The 18,161-nt window shown below is 46.6% G+C and overlaps 1 protein-coding gene across 1 annotated transcript in view; it reads left to right on the top strand.

The window, feature by feature from the left end:
• The first annotated feature begins 1,145 nt into the window (after positions 1–1,145).
• Positions 1,146–18,161, top strand: part of LOC123361631 (cytoskeleton-associated protein 2-like) — a 46,016-nt gene continuing 29,000 nt past the window's right edge. Inside the window, exons 1-5 of the mRNA XM_045001668.1 lie at positions 1,146–1,176; positions 3,594–3,660; positions 10,622–10,688; positions 14,236–15,542; positions 17,658–17,859. Coding sequence (XP_044857603.1) covers positions 1,146–1,176; positions 3,594–3,660; positions 10,622–10,688; positions 14,236–15,542; positions 17,658–17,859 — 1,674 coding nt within the window. The remainder of the gene's footprint in view (positions 1,177–3,593; positions 3,661–10,621; positions 10,689–14,235; positions 15,543–17,657; positions 17,860–18,161) is intronic.

Below are 18,161 nucleotides of genomic sequence, written 5' to 3'. Positions count from 1 at the left end.
AGGAATGACCCATTCAGGCAATATCCCCTCCGTCTGGGCTTACTGAGTGTATTCTAACCCATAGTAGACTATTGTATCACCAGTCATTGGCCTGAAGTATTAATCCTTCCATCTGACCTCATTCATGCTTCATCAGCGATGAGTATGTTCCTCTGAGTTCTGCCAACAAAGTCCACTTTTCATCAGTCACAAAGCTTGTCACAATGATTTATCCGCAAAGGATCAATCTGTAATAAGCAGATAATTTCAAGATGCAAAACCCAGCTCCCTATTGGTTGGAGGTCATTGAAATATTACTTTTTTAAATTTTAAAAGAATTTTGTTCTAAATGTAACAGGTGGTTCCTCCTGAGTCTTTTCCCTCACCTTGTAAAAGTGTGATTGGCTGAGGTTAATAATTGCCTGATGTGAGTCTAATTAGGGAGTTAGTCCAACACAGGAATAAGCCCTGTACTTTGTTATACCTGAGAGGGAAGCTTTCATGGCAACAGCAGCAGGATGACATGCAGGCACAGGAAACCAGTGACCAATCCTGTGGAGCATGAGGAGCCGTCCCGGGGCTCCGTAAGGCTGCGGGATAGTGGAGGGCATCCTCCAGCATCATGCATTCATAAGTACGGAGGAAAGGAGCCACAAACCTTCTGCCCATGCTGAGTAGGGAGCAAGAAAGGGAAGGATCTGCTACGCTCAGAGACAAAACAAAGGGAAGGCAGGAACTGTTGAGGGGGATTGGTGTTTTTAGGCTGTTATAATTGTGTTACCGTATTTGTTACTTTTCTTACTGCCACATAAACAGTCTTTTGGGACTGGGTTTCTGTTACGTACAGCGCCCAGCGCCCTGGCCCCGAGCTTGGCGGCCCCGGACCTAGTTCCGCCCTGCCCCGCCCGAGCCAGGGAGTTGCCCTTCTCCCCATCTCTCTCAGAAGAGATGCGGGAACGGAGCGCGGACCCTATGATTGACATCCCGCGGTCCCGCCCGCCGCGCCTCGCTAGCTAATCGCCTGCGCCGCCACAAGCTCGTCTTCTCTTCTATTGGCTGCTTCGAATGCGGCGACGGCCAATGAGCGCGCAGGAACGGCGAGCTGCGGGAAGGACGGCGCAGACCGGGCCGTTGTGCTAGGCTCCAGCGGAGAACGTGAGGGCGCCATGGGGCGCGCGAAGGCCACGGCCGCCCAGGGTGAGTGCGGGTCGGACCCCGCCCCCCCCCGGCTGGGGTGCGGGGGGCACGGGAGGCAGGAGCCCCTCCCTCCTCGGGGTCCTGCGCAGGCGGCCCCCCCCTCGTGGCCGCGGTGTTGTGCCCCTGCCCCCCTTCTCTGGGAGAGGGGCCAGGCTCTGTGCGGGGAGCGGCTCGGGGCAATGTGGGGTGGGGGGAAGCAGCGCTTCCCTTGGTGCGTATAGGACAGGGGGTCTCAGACTCAACTGACCACCAGGGCCACGTGAGGACTAGTACATTGGCCGGAGGGCCACATTACTGACACCCCCCACCCCTGCCCCCACTCCACCCCTTCCATGAGGCCCCTCCCCTGCCCCACCCTTTCTCCGCCCCCATTCCAACCCCTTCCCCGAAACCCCCATCCCAACTCCCGCCCCCTCCCTGCCCCAGTGGGTGCAGGGGGTGTGTAGTGTATGGCAGGGGCTCAGGGCAGGGGGTTGGTGTGCAGCAGGGGGTCAGGGTGTGGGGGACAGGGGTGCAGCAGGGGGCTCGGCAGGGGCTTGGGGTGCAGCAGGGGGTCAGGATGCGGCTGGCAGGGGTGCAGGGTGTGGCAGGGGGCTCAGGGCAGGGAGTCGGGGTGCAGATGCAGTGCAGGGTGCAGGAGGGGTTTCAGGGGTTGGGGTGCAGGGTGCGGCAGGGGGTTCAGCTGCAGTTGGTGTTCAGGGGGCGGGCTCTGGACCAACGTGCACCGGGGTCAGGGCAGGCTCCCTGCCTTTCCACCGCACCGGGAAGTGGCCAAAACCTGGGGGACGAGGGGCGCAGGGGTGTGTGTGGCGGTTGCTTCAGGCACTGCCCCCAGCAGCTCCCATTGGCCATTGGTGCCTGAAGCAACCGCCGCACACGCCCCTAGTCCCCCAGGTTCCGGCCACTTCCCGGCACAGGAGCAGGGCAGGCAGGCAGGGAGCCTGCCCTGACCCCGGTGCACGTCAGTCCGGGTCCGCTCTAGGTAAACGCTGGGGGAGGGCGGGGGGGATGCGAGGAGCTTGCAGGCCACAGAAAATAACCCCACGGGCTGCGTGTTTGAGACCCCTGGTATAGGAGATGCTGCAGCACACTACTGTACCCCTTTCTAAAGTTTGATTTGTCTTGTGTACCACCAAATTTTACCTCACTTAAAAACTACTTGTTTACAAAATCACACAAAAAATATAAAGCTGTCACAGCCACACTATTACTGAAAATTGCTGACTTTCTCATTTCTACCATATAATTATAAAATAAATCAATTGGAATATAAATATTTTACTTACATTTCAGTGTATAGGATATAGACTAATATGAATGTCATTGTCTATATGAAATTTTAGTTTGTACTAGGTTAACTGATAGGATATCTCCAATAAGCATCAAGCTTAACTCCTAGGACTGGAAGGGACCTTGAAAGGTCATCGAGTCCAGCCCCCTGCCTCCACTAGCAGGACCAAGTACTGATTTTTGCCCCAGATCCCTAGGTGGCCCCCTCAAGGATTGAATTTGCAACCCTGGGTTTAGCAGGCCAATGCTCAAACCACTGAGCTATTCCTCCCTCACAGGTTTCTGTTAATGGTTAAACTCTGGTTGCTTGGGGCTGCTGGCCCCACATGCCCAGGGTCCCTCGGCTGCCAGCACTGCTGCTGCCTGGCATCCTGGTGTGCCCGGGGTCTCTCCAGGCTATGGGATCCCCAGCGTGGGGCCAGCAGCTGGGATGCCTAGTTCCCTGGGGTAAACTTAACCATGTAACTGATAGAATTTTAATCGGTTACACAGTTACTGTTTTTACACGTTACTTATATCCCTAGTTTGTACTGATTTTGCTAGTGTTTTTTATGTAGCCTGTTGTAAAACTAAGCTAATAGCTAGATGAGTACTCCCTAGAAGACCTCATGTATCCCCATTGGGTACACATACCCCTGGTTGAGAACCATTGCTCTAGTCTAATGTCGCATTCTGTTTCTGCCTTGAATTCCCTTTATGCCAAAGGCCTGAGCACTGAACTGTTGTTGTTTTTTTTGTTTTTGTTTTTTGCAATAAAAGCATTTGTGTGTGCTCTGCTGGACTGTAATACTTCCCCTGTATTCACAGTCAGGCACCCAAACTGCTGCACTAGGGCATTCTTTCCAGAATAGTCTTGCCTCTTTATTTTATGGGGCTCAAATTAAGGGTGTCTCTGTTTCCTTGTATTTTGCCCCATCTGTCTGCCTGTATCATCTGTTGTCTCTAGTCTTGGGTCACCTAGTGCAGTCAGCGGAGAAGGGAGCCCAAGAGATTTGTTGTAGGGTAAAATAATTTAATTTAAATGTGAATTAAAACAAATCAGCTACTCTCATTAATATGTTAGAAATATTAAGCTCTATGATTTTTTTTAAAAATGTATATTAGACTTTACTCTGATCTCGTTGCAGAAGAGCGGCAGAAGAAGCTTCAGGAGTATTTAGCAACTAAAGGAAAGCTGAAGTGTCCAAATACAAAGTGAGTTTAAACAAATTTCTAATTGAATCCTGTCTTGCTTGCTAATACTTAACTTCAAAATTCTCAGTTAATGATTAGCTGCGAATTTCTGTTTCCCTGTGCTTAGCTGCCCCTATAATGACAAGAGGAACATATTTTAGTACCCTGGTTCTCAAGTTGTGGTCCCCACAGAGTTGCTGTCACAAAACAGAATCATCTCTTCTTAGTTATAGCCTCTTCAGGTATTTTTTTGTGTCTTTTTGCCCAATTAAAGGGATATAGTTGACTCAAATTACACTAGTCAGAATATGTTGACTATAGTTAGACCTAAGATTACTGTAACTGAATAATTAATCATCCTGTGTATTTGACAAAAAAATCTTATGCATTGTCAGTTAGGCCCCAATCTTGGAGCAGGATTTCTGAGAACAGACTCTTATGCCTAAGCAGCAAAGAATCCTGTGGCACCTTATAGACTAACAGACGTTTGGGAGCATGAGCTTTCGTGGGTGAATACCCACTTCGTCGGATGCAAATAGTGGAAATTTCCAGGGGCAGGTATATATAAGCAAGCAAGAAGCAAGCTAGAGATAACAAGGTTAGTTCAATCAGGGAGGATGAGGCCCTGTTCTAGCAGTTGAGGTGTGAAAACCAAGGGAGGAGAAACTGGTTTTGTAGTTGGCAAGCTACAAGGAAATCCTATTGGAGGACAGAGGCCTTGGTCAGTTTCCATTGTTTCTGTGGGGGTCTCTCACAGAAAAACATTTCATTTTTTAAAAATGAGGTTGTAAAGCCAGAAATTGGCAGATGGATTTGTGTGGGTGGGAGCAGATGTGGAACCTGAAATTGTTCTTAATTCACTTTTTTTTAATTGACTAGATTTCTAGTTGACTTTAAACTATATTCTGTGTAAGTGCTTTGTCTGTCTTTAATTGAAGTTTGTAAATTGCACAATGATTGCATTTTGTGGCTGATGCCAACATTAGAGAGGTAGTAAAAATATAGGGGAGCAGAATAGAGCAGGGGAATTTGCAGGTGATATGGGGAGATTTGGTGCTAATAAATTTGAAGTCATGCTCCCAAGGAGAGGAAGCAAATAGCTCAGATAGTGTGAGGTGATAGAGGAGAGGCATTAGAGACTTTCTGATCTTGACTCTTTAATTCTGAGCTAATATTCAGTGGACAAGGACTAGTACTATGGCAAAGGGGAGCCCTCTTTTAATAAAACAAAAACTTCATATATGTTTGTGGGGTGATGAGGAATAAGGGCTGGGAGCCAAGGTTAGAAAACTGGCTCCTTGCCCTTCAAATAATGGCCAAATTGAATCCATATGTTGCCTGTGGTAGTGCAGGGCCTCAAGAGGGCTACATGGCTTGATGGTTTCGAAAGATCAGAAATATAGTTTAGTAGGGAGGGGAGAAAATCCATAATCTTTCAGTCACTTAGTCAGTGCACAGTTATGTTCATATATATATATATATATATATATATATATATATATATATACTCTCTCTAGGCCCTTGTATCTCATGTTCTCTGTATGTATAAATATCTCCTGTCTGTGTGTTCCATTCTATGCATCCGAAGAAGTGAGCTGTAGCTCACGAAAGCTCATGCTTCAATAAATTTGTTAGTCTTTAAGGTGCCACAAGTACTCCTGTTCTTTTTACCATCCAAGTAGTATCTGAGCACCTTACTAAGCAAAAATTAATCTCTATAGAAATTCCTGTTGAGCTGCTAATCTTTATTAACATTGCACTGCAGTTTGTCATGCTGTCTGGAATGGCTCCCGACCCAGAGTCCCTGCCTGGTGGTGTGTTCTATAATTAGATTTCACCAAGACAGTAACAACTGTGAACTCCTGGATCACTATACGAGTCTTACCATGGAGTCTCAAACAGTCCCCTTAGGGCAAGAGTGGGGAATCTTTTTTCTATTGGGAGCCACTGACCCACAGAAAAATCAGTCGTGGGCCACACACAGCCCCGTTCGGGGAGGAGGGCCCTCAGGACTTCCCCCTAGGCTCCAGGGTGGGGCCAGAAATTAGGGGTTCAGGGAACGGGCTGGGGTAGGGGATTGGGGTGCAGGCTCTGGGAGGGGGTTGGGGTCTGGGAGGGGGCTCAGGGCTGGGGCAGGGGTTCAGGGTGGGGATGCATTCTCTGGGAGTGGCTTGAGGTGCAGGAGGGGGTGAGGGGTGTGGGCTCCGGCTGGGCGCCGCTTACCTCAGGTGGCAGCGCAGCAGACTCCTCTCCCTGCCCTAGCCCTGTGCCACTCCTGGAAGCGGCCATGATGTGGCCAAGCGGCTCTGTATGGTATGGGCGGGGGTAGGCGAACATAGACTCGGAGCTTCCCTGATCACCCCTGCACCTAGAAGGGACCGCAGGGACAGTTGCCTGACAGGCCTGGCACCCTAGCTTCCCCCTGCAGTGGGGCGAGCCAGCACTCACAGTTCCAGCCCTGTGGGGGGGCACCGAGGCTCAGGGCTTCCAGCTAGCAGTGCAGAGACTTGCTGCGGGCCAGATGAAATTAAGTAGGGGGCTGGATTCGCCCCGTGGACTGGAGGTTCCCACCCCGGCCTTACAGTATGTCTACATTGGCAAGTTTTTGCACCAAAAGTTATACCACTTTTATTAAAGTGCTTTAATTAAAAGCACTGTTACGTGTCCACACTAGCTTCTTGTGTTGCTGGAGCAGCTGTGGTAGCTATTCCACTATGCAACTGGCCATAGGGTGCTTTGGGAAGGGTTTGCAATGCCTCATGGAGCAGGTACAGCCTCACATGATGTAGGTTTCTCAATCCCATTGCCAGCTGCTTTTCAACTGAAGTGTGGTGGGGAGAGTGTGTGACTGCCAGTGTGGAGGTGGGGGGGAGGAGAAGACACAGTGTGTGTTGTGGGAGAGTGTCGGCATGCTGTCTCATAAATTTAAACAGCTGCTGGAAGTAACCAGTCCTGAGACACGGAGAGGGAGAGACCCCAACCTCGGTCCCCGCCTCCCTCCATGGCTCTGCACAGCACAGTCTCTCTCACTGTCACACACACCTGCCTGCCTCTGTTCCTATTGTGGGAGATAGCAGGAGCATTCCTCATTAATGATTTACTGTATGTCTCAGAGCAGCACAGCAGCCCAGGCTGTCAGAACATCAGAAAGGAGCTTTGAAAGGGGAAGAATGCATGCCTGCAGGGCTGCTGAGTTCAAAACAATGAGCAGAGTGGTCACTGCAGGCATTGTGGGACACTTCCGGAGGCCAATTGCAGTGATAAAAGCAATCAAGGCGTTCATACTGGCACTATTGCATTAAAGCCTCAGCGCAAAAAGCCTTATGACTGTTGTCAGTGGTGGTTTTATTACAGAGCTGCAACTAAGGAGTTTTGGTGCAAAAGTGACTTGTCAGTATGGATGCCACTGTTGTTTCAGCACAAAAAGCTGACTTTTAGCACAAAACTTGCAAGTGTAGACCAGGCCTTAGACTCTCCAGTGTATCTTGCCACCCAGACAAAATTGGACTTTGTGATCAAATGTAGCGATAAATGAAGCCAAGTCCGTCAGTCTGTTCCAGTGGAGCGCCCCGAACGGGGGTTTTCCACGTCCTTTTATTATAATTGGTTACATAAATCATCCTATCATGCGCATGTACTAACTCAGTCCAACTTCTCGCCCCCTCTCCTGATTGGTGCTTTATGCATTGCGTGTTCCAGTGGTAAACACCTGGTCGGCGCTTAATCAGTGTGTCTCCTGACCGGATGTGGGGGGGGGACCACTTCAGCCGCTCTATGATCGGGGGCGGTTTTCCTACCCCCATAGTGCTTAAGAAGTGTAAAGTTCCTACAATAAAATGGTTATTTACACCAAAAATCACATCACATTTAGGTTGCTTCCAGTCCCAAGAGACTTGTCACATATCCAAAATCAACTGGTACTCTATATCATACACCCAAGACAGCGCTGGTAGTCAATTCTATAGTAAACTAGGTTTTATTAGCTAAGAAAAGGAAATAAGAGTTATTCAGAGGTTAAAGCAGGTAAAATATATGGACAGATAAGTCACAGTTTGTAATTCCAAATGGTGGCAGTGATGTAATAAACTGCCAGTTTCCCAAAAGTCTTTTCAGGGTAATCAAATTGTCTCTGGGGATTTCTGCTTTGCATCTGGTACACTTCCCAGTAATAGTTCAAACAATGAAGAATCTTTCCTTGAATCCATTCTTATAGCTTCTTCTAACAGAAAACAAGCTGACAGTGTCAGTACCCACATGGGCTTTTCCTTTGACAGAGAGCGAGGAATGTATTTTAGGTCTTTGACCTCAGTCATCTCACACAATGACCACTTGCTTTGAAATTAGTACTTTTTTGTTATTTCATTTGCATTTCTCAAGTTGTCCTTGTCCTTTGTGTATATCCCTGTAACAAAATAACCCATCAATTTAAATGTTTGCTACTATATTAGAACAGGATACAGATAAGTGAAAACAATGCAAGTAACGTCCTATTAGTTCTCATGAAGTTTAAACACCAAATACACACTCATACTGTGATGGGTTCCCTGGGGTGCAACCTGGAACTGGGGTACCGCTGAGCCCTCTGGATTACCAACCTGGGCTCCCTCTCACATTATGATGTTGTCACAAACTGCAAACCTCTGCACTTAACACATCATCAAGCGGCTGGTGCTCAGTGGTCACCCTTTCAAAATCTTCAGCAAGACAGCTGTTCTTTAACAGAGAATATGTGCTGTGGTTTAAGCCGGTGGTGCTGAGGACCAAGTGGGGCCACAAAGGACACATCACAGAGCTGCTAGGGAGTCATGATCACATGAAGTGTTATTTTGATGGGCAGCTGAAATCCCAGGACATGGTGATGCTGAATCTGTACAAGCGCGTCTTCCCTAAATGGACTTATGACCCGCATGTGCCAGAGCCAGTACCGTGGGTGAGAAATGAACAGCAGGAGTGGAGATGGAATAACCCTCCAGGCTTAGATGGCTGCTGTGGTTCGCACCTCCTGCACCCCACATGGGTGCTTGGCTGTTCCAAACCTCATGAGAAGTAGGGAGAACTGCCCTGGACTTGCTGTGCCTTTCCTGGGGTTTGTGTCCAGCATTCACGCTGGCTGCTGCAGCATTAGATTTGGCTCACAACTGCCTATGCCCTGGCTTCCAATGTCAGTTTATTTCAATGATAAATATCTTCACTTCAGTTAATATAAAAAAAAAAAATCCATAGGCAGGGACACACCCAGCTGTGATACATGAATGCTTTTGCTAACCACTCATGAACCAACAATAAAGAGGCTCCAGCCAATTCCCCACAGCTCCCCAGTCTAGGACCCCAGAACTGTATCGTCTTGCCATGGTCAGAAGCCTGACCAGTGTACGTTTATAACCCTGTCCACCCATTCCCTCAGTGTGGAGAGGACATGCACCTTATCTTGTTCCTGAACAGATTTCCCAAGCACTTTGTGCCAAAACACAGTTTTAAGTAAAATATAAAACAGATTTATTACCTACAGAAATATTTAAATCAAGCATTGTCTCACCTTGATGGTATAGTTCCTTCATACCAGGGGGTGGGATTCCTCTTTTCAGCCTCGGACCGCCTCCCCAGTTCAGTCTTTGTTCTACAGCTGTGTTTTGAGGTGTTGAGTTGTGAGGGGAGTGAGGACAAGCAATGATGTCACTTGCCCCTTTTATAGCTTCTCCCAGCTTACTGGAAAGATCCTTTGCTATGATGTGAGGCAAGCAGTCTCCATAGGTGCATTCTCTGAGAAGTCTCCATTGTATATGGTTCCTGGGACAGTCTTTGTGAGTATGTATTCCCTTTAATGGGCCATTAGCACAGTTGGCTCCTCTACTGTTGTACCTGAAAGGCTGGATGTGGGTGTTTCCAACTTCACAACAGTTTTCAGTAACACACACATAGCAAAACTCCATAACTCCACGTACAATGATAGCACATACAGTTCCACAGGATATTAATGTCCAACACATTAAGACTTTTAAAATGATACCTTACACGGAATGCTTTGTACAAAACATATCATAATCATATCACAATGGTAAATATGGAGGTGTCAGGGTGTTGCTTTAGGGTACAGTGTCACACATACATTTAACAATCACTTTGATCTATACCAGGCCTGCACAGCTCATAAAGCAGCGAGGGCCATATTACTCCAAAGAAAATAGCTGAGGGCTTAAACCCCCCGGCCGCGCTGAAACCCACCCCCTAGCCTCCAAGTATAAAGCCTCACCGCCACTACCTGCCCACCCACCCACTCGGTTTGTCATCCCCCCCATGAAATAAGGGGAGGGGAAAAGGGGGACAGTTTGAAGGGATTGGATGTGACTGTCCAACACAGGGGCCGCAGGGAGCCCGAGGGGGGCAGGGCGCAGTGTGATAAGTGCCAGAGAGGGGTAAGGTCCCTGGACCAGGGAAGGGGGCAGCAGGCAGGGCAGGTGCAACGCACGCGCACACACACACACACGCAGGGCTGCCCAGAGGGGAAGAGCAAGTGGGGCGATTTGCCCCAGGCCCTGCAGGGTCCTCACGAGAATGTCGGAGGCTCCACCCCACCTCTGCCTTCGCCTTCCCTCATCCCCCGGCGCCTCAGCGCGCCACCTCCAGGAGCAGCCCTGGACAACGCTGCAGTGGTATCGCTCCAGTGGGGCCTGAGCTCCTCCCGCTCAGAGCTGCGTGGTAAGTGGGTAGGGCTGCGAGCTGCAGGCGAGCGGCGGGAGCTCATGCCCCGCTGGAGCCAGGCTGCTCCTGGACCTGATGATAATACACAAGTGAATTGACCTGGGGCTCTGGCATAAGTTGGCACCTGATCTGCCAGTGTCACACAGTTAACTAACTTGTTTCTGCTATTAAAAAGCTTCTCAAAAACTACTAACACTAAAACTGCTTTTGAATTGTTGCCTAATATTTAATCCTTCATTCAACATCCTGTTTGGTGCACTGATATTTTGTTTGATTTCTATAGACCCTATTTAAAGGACTGGACCAATCAGCCAAATCCACAGTTACCACGACTTTCTAAATCAGGGCCTGTAAGTAGAAAAGACCTTTCTCTTATGATGATCTAGTTTTGTACTCTATGCTGGAATCAGCCCAGGCATGGTTAGGGGCTCTGTAGAAACACATAATAAGAGCCACACCATCAGGGGCTCATTCACCTGCACATCTACCAATGTGATATATGCCAGCAATGCCCCACTGCCATGTATATTGGCCAAACCGGACAGTCTCTATGCAAAAGAATAAATGGACACAAATCAGACATCAAGAATTGTAACATTCAAAAATCAGTAGGAAAGCACTTCAGTCTCCCCGGACACTCAGTAACAGACTTAAAAGTGGCAATTCTTCAACAAAAAAACTTCAAAAACAGACTCCAACGTGAAACTGCAGAACTGGAATTAATTTGCAAACTGGACAACATCAGATTAGGCCTGAATAAAGACTGGAAGGGGCTGGGTCACTACAAAAAGTAATTTTCCCTCTGTTGTTACTCACACCTTCTTGTCAACTGTGGGGAAGGGGCGACGTCCATCTTGATTGAATTGGCCTCATTAGCACTGACCCCCCCACTTGGTAAGGCAACTCCCATCTTTTCATGTGCTGTAATATATATACTGTATATTGGTAAGGAAGCCTCAGGTATTGTAAACATTGGTGTGCACGCAGCCGGCTCTATAGAGAGTGGTTCTATTTTTGGTTAACCAAAGCCTACTGACCTCCAGTGGGTAGAGGCTTCATAAAAGAGCTCATAGAAACTTTAAGCTACAATTAATCATATCCAAAGTGTTCACTGAGAAATCAGGGGTTTACAAGCCTATAGGGCAAGGTAAAGCTGCTCGCTGAACGAGATCAGGGGTAGCAGGATAAGATAATTTAGGCTGTGTCACTCGCTGCAAGGGTTATGGGGTGACAAAAGAAACTATACACGTTAAAAATGTTTAAAAAAAGACAAGGGAGAACAGTCTCAGAGGGAGGAATGAAGTTTGAAGGAGCTCCAACCTCACCTTTTGTAAAAGAAATAACACCCTTTAAACAAATCCTTCAGAGGTATGGGCACAGTCCTTGGACTGAACAAGCCCTTGCAGATGCTTGCTCTATTTCGGATCTAGAGGATAGATTGGCCCAATATATCCTCATATGTAAACCCCCAATGCAGCAAAAAGAGACGCTGCAGGGATCTGGCTGCTGTGGGAGGCTTGTAATGACAGCTACTTCCACCTAACAGCCTGCAAAGAGGAGAACTTAGTGTTTCTCGCTCTAATCCTGGGAAGGATTTTTATAGTTGGTGTATAAATCCTCGGTGGTAGTAGGCCGAGTGATACAGAGGGAGGCTTATTGTCTCTCTCTTTGGCCCAGAGAGGGTTAAGTTGCTCTTTCAGGAGTTGTAAACTGCTCTTTTAGCAATTAGGGGTTATAGTGCTTAATATTTATCAGTTTGGTTTTGTTGTGGTTGGTTGTTGCTCACAACTGTTGGGAAAAATGTTTAAAAAAACACTGTCTAAAGATATCCATAAAAAAACCCCCAAACAACAGATTGGCTAGGTACTTATTAATATATAAACCCTCAACTCCAATGAAAAAGGAAGCAGCCGCAGTTTGGCTTCTATGGAAAACCTGTAATAAGGTATTCCTGCAATTGGCTAAATGTAAAAATGAAAAACTGCTCCAAGATTTACAAGCCTCTGCTGCAAAAGCAGAGAAATAAAAATGTATGTAGTACCCAAACCCAGTTAGATGCCCTTAAGGTTGGGTACAGAGAGTTAAAACAGCGCTCTCAAATCTTACAGCTGCAGTAACATCAGAGGGAGAAACATTTGAGACCCCAGAAGGGGCAGACTTTTGGGACCCCTCTGGAGATTGGGAAGGGGGATATTTGGGTAGATTCCTCCTCCCAGGGCCAGAATGCCATTGGAACAGTAACAACAGTGCCTGCATTCTCCACCAAAATGTTATACCAATATAATAAAAACCAGCAGGATCTTATTAAGAGGGATAAGGCAAAGATGCCACATTTATTGTAAATATAATAAAGCAAAAGATAAAAGTAAACGTTGTTTGACTACTTATTCCTTATACGCACACGCGCGCGCACACACACACACATATACACACATATACATTCACACAATCATTCATTCAAGTTCTGTATAGGTGTTATAGTAACCAGCCTAGTAGTTGCTCATGCCAAGTTACTGGCTAGGTATCTTGGTCATGAGGCTGGAGCCGATTCTCTGGTTCTGCTGCCAACCTCCAGGAGCATCAGGTGCATCTGACACAAACTCGGCTCCATCCTCATGACCAAGATACCTGGCCAGTAACTTGGCATGAGCAATTTCTAGGCTGGTAACGATAACACCTATACAGAATGTGTGTGTGTGTGTGTGTGAGGAATAAGTAGTTAATAGGAATAAGTAGTCAAACAACGTTGTTTACTTTTATCTTTTGCTTTATTATTATATTTACAATAAATGTGGCATCTTTGCCTTATCCCTCTTAATAAGATCCTGCTGGTTTTTATTATATTGGTATAACATGTACGGTATATACTTACTGTATTTTTCACTCCATGCATCTGATGAAGTGGGTTTTAGCCCATGAAAGCTTGTGCCCAAATAAATGTGTTAGTCTCTAAGGTGCCACAAGGACTCCCAGTTGTTTTTGCTGATACAGACTAACACGACTACCACTGAAACCTGACACAATAAAATGGGTTTCCTTGCCCTAAAGGGATTGGTGTCAGTGGAGTGCTAACTAGCTTGGCATAAGAGGCAATTAAATACAAATATTTTCTTACTAAATATATTAAAAATGCTGAAGACCTCTAGTCACTAAGCATTAAATTCAGACTTTGAAACATGCCAATATGCTTGATGTTTCAGCCACTACTAAAATAGTTATCTCTGGGATGAAACACCAGCTGTCTACCAGGGCAGCAACACTGCACAGAAGTTCAGAACTGAAAGTGTGTACTACATCCAAACAAAACTAAACCGCCTTACATTACTATTTTTAAGTGTTTTTTGTTCTCCTTTGAGTGATTGTCAACATATATATTCCACTGTTGGTATGTGCATGCCTAGTGCACTTGAGATGGAGACTTTTGGTCAGCAGTACCCACCGGAATGGCGCATGTATGTATTGGGATAATACTCGTGCAATGCATAAATCCCCAAGCTTTAAGAACTACCCTGTTTGCAAGGCTCTTGTGCCTCTTAATGATGTTGCCACACTCTGTGCCTCATTTGCTTAGAGGATGGGCACATCACAGACTTCTCTAAGCGCACTCAAAAGTTGAGTGTCATCTCAGGATGCACCTTATGGAGAGGTCCATGCATGTGGCCTCTGATATTGAAAACTTTAGAACAGCTGTGTCCATTGCTCTTTCATGTAGACAGCTACCACAGGGCTTCTGCAATTGAGAATGGGTGTGGAAAGAGGGCCGAAGTGATTGCAAACAAGAAAACTCTCTCTCAAATGTATATGAAGTATGAACTCCTGGTCTAATTTAGAATCTGGTGGTGGATTCTGTTCATTTCTCTTATTTTTAAGGCTGATGTTTATCTTCTCTCTCCTCAGGTTGTCCAGCCCCAGAAGGATGTTCTCTCAAAAGTATCGAAATGCATACCGAAGGATCACGCACCTGCTGTCAAAAACACAAGGAGTGCACGTCGTGCTCTTCAGCACAGGTCCTCAAATGCCCCTGGGTTCCAGAGGCCAAAGAGTATACCTCCCAACCTTCTGGGAAAGAGTACAGGGCCACCTGCCAACCTTCTACCAAACAAAAGCCATTGTGTGCAACCGAACAGATTGGCATCATCGTCTACCTGTCATCAGTTAAATCAAATACAAGAGACTATGAAATCTGAAAATCCAGGGTCAGTCACCGATCAAAGGGCTGTAATGTTGACCCAGACTGGAAATGATCCCCACTGTGGGGAGCACCACTCAGTAACTGAGAATTTGCAAGAAATGATAGACTGTGATAAAGTAAATCTTCCTAATAAAACTGTTCTAGAATCTTCTGAGAACAGGACAGAGTCCGGACTGGACATCAAAGTACAATCTAGGACTGGTTTAAACAAGCCAGAGAGCAAAAGAGGTTTGGTTCACAGGCATACCTTGGGCACAGCTCCAAGGAACAGTGTGGATCTGAAAGACAGAGTTACTGCCTGTCAGACCAGTAAGGAACTAATTTGGAATAAACTAGCAAAATCTCCACCTGGCTGTAAAGTCGTGTGTCCTCAAAGACCCAGCAGTGAAGCCCGGGGGTCAGTGCCTCCTTCCCAGATATTTACTGTTTCTAGTACTCGGCTATCCAAGAAATCAGGTGCAGAAAAACAGTGTCTACATCCCAGTGTTGTGAGGCAAAGCACAGTGAAATTACAGGCAGTTGGAATGCTCGGTCTTGCAAGACAGCCCACACAAAAGCAATATCTGAAGCACTCAAGGACATGTAAAACTCCTGGTGCTCTGGAAGTTGGAAGGTCCAAACAACAGGTTAGAGCTGGACAAGATCTGAAACTGACAAGGTCTCCCATAAATTCTCATGTCTCCAAGAGGCCCTCTGTGATGGAACTGAAAGCAAAATCAAAACCCATGTCAGAGAGACCCAATTCAAAAACAAGTGGCACAGCCAATTGGCAAATGAATGCAACAAAAGGGAAGCAGTGCATTAAAGACTTGAAGAAAGCTTCTCAGACTTGTGATACAAAATCCAAAAGCACTCTCCCCAGAAACTGTACTGCAAGCACATGCATGTCCAGAGACCAAGCCAGTGTCGGCATGCTTAGGAATATGAGAGAAACACCCAAGCGAGAGCTGTTAAGGGTAAAGGAGGTTCTGCATAATCAGGATCCCAAGACCCCAGCTGCTGAGAATCGCAAGTAAGTAACTTCTTTTCTGGTTCTCTCCTCTTTTCCCTCCAGCCTGTAACCCTGAACATGGCAGTTAACCTGTTTCCTCACCCCTTCACCAAGACAAGTTGTCTTCATGGAGAGACAGGAGGTAATGCCTCTTCAGAGTCAACCCCCAGGAGATGAGCTCCTGCCTCATGGTGGCAAGGGCTCTGCTTTACCTTTCTGCTGCCTCCCTCTCCATGAGGGGATCAAATGCCCTGGCTGGGCCTCTACCTCCTCCCCTACTCCACTGGTGCAGTAGCTGTGTCTAATTCAGCTACTGATACCTCTTGAAGGAAGTATCTCTTCAAGGGAAAGGTTCAAGGTTCACTTGTTCACCAAGATCCCAGTGTTCTTCCACCTCACAGATGGAAGCTTCCCACCAGATTGCGTCCAAAATTTGGATATGTATTAAACTGCAGTATTCTGTCAGTACCCTTCTAAACAACGCTGTGAATAAGAGATAAGGGCTCAGTATTTCCCATGCAACAAGCAATATCTAAAACATATGCAGGAAATGTAGCTCTTTGACTTGTATTCAGTGCATTGTTTGATGTGATCTGCTGAAAGCCGGCTAGGGTAAATCCTATTGTCTGGGATATGGACAGATCCGGTCTGGGGAAGTGAAATGTTTATTACCTAGTGCCAAGTAGACATGCTGCTAAGCTGCACCAAGATATCTGTAACTTTTCAATAGGTGTTCTATTCCTTCAAAAATAGTTTACCAGATCTATTCAGCATTATGTCAACCTGAAAGGAGATGGAATATCTTCTTAAATTGACCTGGAAGTTCTGTTAGTAATAGTCTGTCCTTTTTAGTGGTTTGGGGCTACTGAGGTGTTCTACATTCTGACTGGTATTAATGTCCAGAGACTGAAAAAACACATGGATGAGAAATAGATGAGATTTCTAAGGCATGAGTCTGCCTCACCATCCAGGTTACAATCAAGCTCTGGCCTGTTTCTGACCAGAACATTTGAAAGGTAAAGGACCTTACTTTTTCCCTCTATGCAAACAGACTGCTTCAAAAAGCAGTCATTTTGGGTGGTGGGCCCATTCTTTTACTAAAATCACTGCTCCTTGCCTCCAGAAAAACCCTACAACTTTGCTGCATATTGAATTACTCTCTCTCATGCTCATTTCAAGCTGCTGTCTGGGCTCATTGGAAAGCACAGAATCTAAACCTTCTAATGTATTTGAAAGTACCTGAAAGATTTTATGAATTAACACATTATTCCCTGAATATAATAATTTTAAACTGGATGGGTTTGCTTAGAGCTGCCCATTAGTAGGCCCTAAATCTGCCAAGTCATCATATCTTCTAGTATCAGCTTCAAAAATGTACCTGAAGAAGAATGGAGACTGGGTCCTCCTGAAATTCAAGGGTAAGGAGAAGGGAAAGGGAGGCACTCTGGGCTCCTTTCTCCTCCCATCAGAGTGTTGTCTCTGGAACTCACTGGGTAGCTTCTTTCATATCAACCTGGCATGTAGGTCTCTGCTAAACTTGGAGCTCTTCCCACCCTTTCTGCAATTCCCTTTCTCCTGTGCATATCTTACCCCTCCCCTCTACTTACCCCCAGCAAAAACAGTAAAGTGAAACTTGCTAGAATAGGGTCATTTTCACTTTGCAGTGGGCCTGAGAGTGCAATGAGATTGTGCTAATGATGCACTTTCGATAGAAGGGGATTGTAAGTTCAGATGCAGCAAGACAGGTTCTCTGAAATTTCCCATAGCATAGGACAAATGTTGAAGTGTATGGCTTTGGTTTAATGCTGAATCAGCAGAAGGCTGTATTCAAAATGTAGTAACTTGTTTATAAATCAGTCAAGCACTGTAGCTACGGTCTGACTGGAAACGCCAGTGACCTCACCATATCATTGAGTAGGAAAGAAGAGGTGCAACTGACTCTTTAATTTTAAAAAAGAGGGTTCTCTCCTAGCCTTCAATAGATGTTGGAATGTTTGTCATATCTATTAGCTCTCTATGAGCAAAACAGTGGACTCGACATATGACTGAAACAAAAATCAGAGCTGTAGCCCAGGGGATAGATGAGAACTGGTAATCTGATGTTGATGGTCCAATGATCTCTTTGCCCTTTGATAGGAAGCAACTGGAGCAGTGGTTAGCATCCAGAGGGAAATCGTATAAACGTCCACCCATGACACTGCCTGCTAAAAAGCCAACCAAGGAGATGGTGAACCTGTCCTTCTGGAATGGCATGGAGGAGGAGGAGAAGAGAAAGCAGCTCTGTGTGACGGACAAGATCAATGGCATGTTGGCAGAGTGTCTGGAACTTGCTGTGAAGGTGAGGACCAAGCAGGAGTGGCTTTAACAACCTGTAAAAGCAGCAAAGAATCCTGTGGCACCTTATAGACTAACAGACGTTCTTCTTCGAGTGATTGCTCCTATGCATTCCATGTAGGTGTGCGCGCCGCGCGTGCACGGCTCTTTGGAACATTTTTACCCTAGCAACTCCGGCGGGCCGGCTGGCGCCTCCTGGAGTGGCGCCGCTATGGCGCCTGTTATATACCCCAGCCGGCCCGTCCGCTCCTCAGTTCCTTCTTACCGCCCGTGACGGCCAGTTGGAACTGTGGAGTGCTCTCTGTC

Source organism: Mauremys mutica, unplaced genomic scaffold (assembly GCF_020497125.1).
Source record: "Mauremys mutica isolate MM-2020 ecotype Southern unplaced genomic scaffold, ASM2049712v1 Super-Scaffold_409, whole genome shotgun sequence".
Taxonomy (NCBI): domain Eukaryota; kingdom Metazoa; phylum Chordata; order Testudines; family Geoemydidae; genus Mauremys; species Mauremys mutica.
The sequence above is the reverse complement of the archived record's forward strand: the minus strand, read 5'-3'. Positions and strand labels throughout refer to the sequence as shown.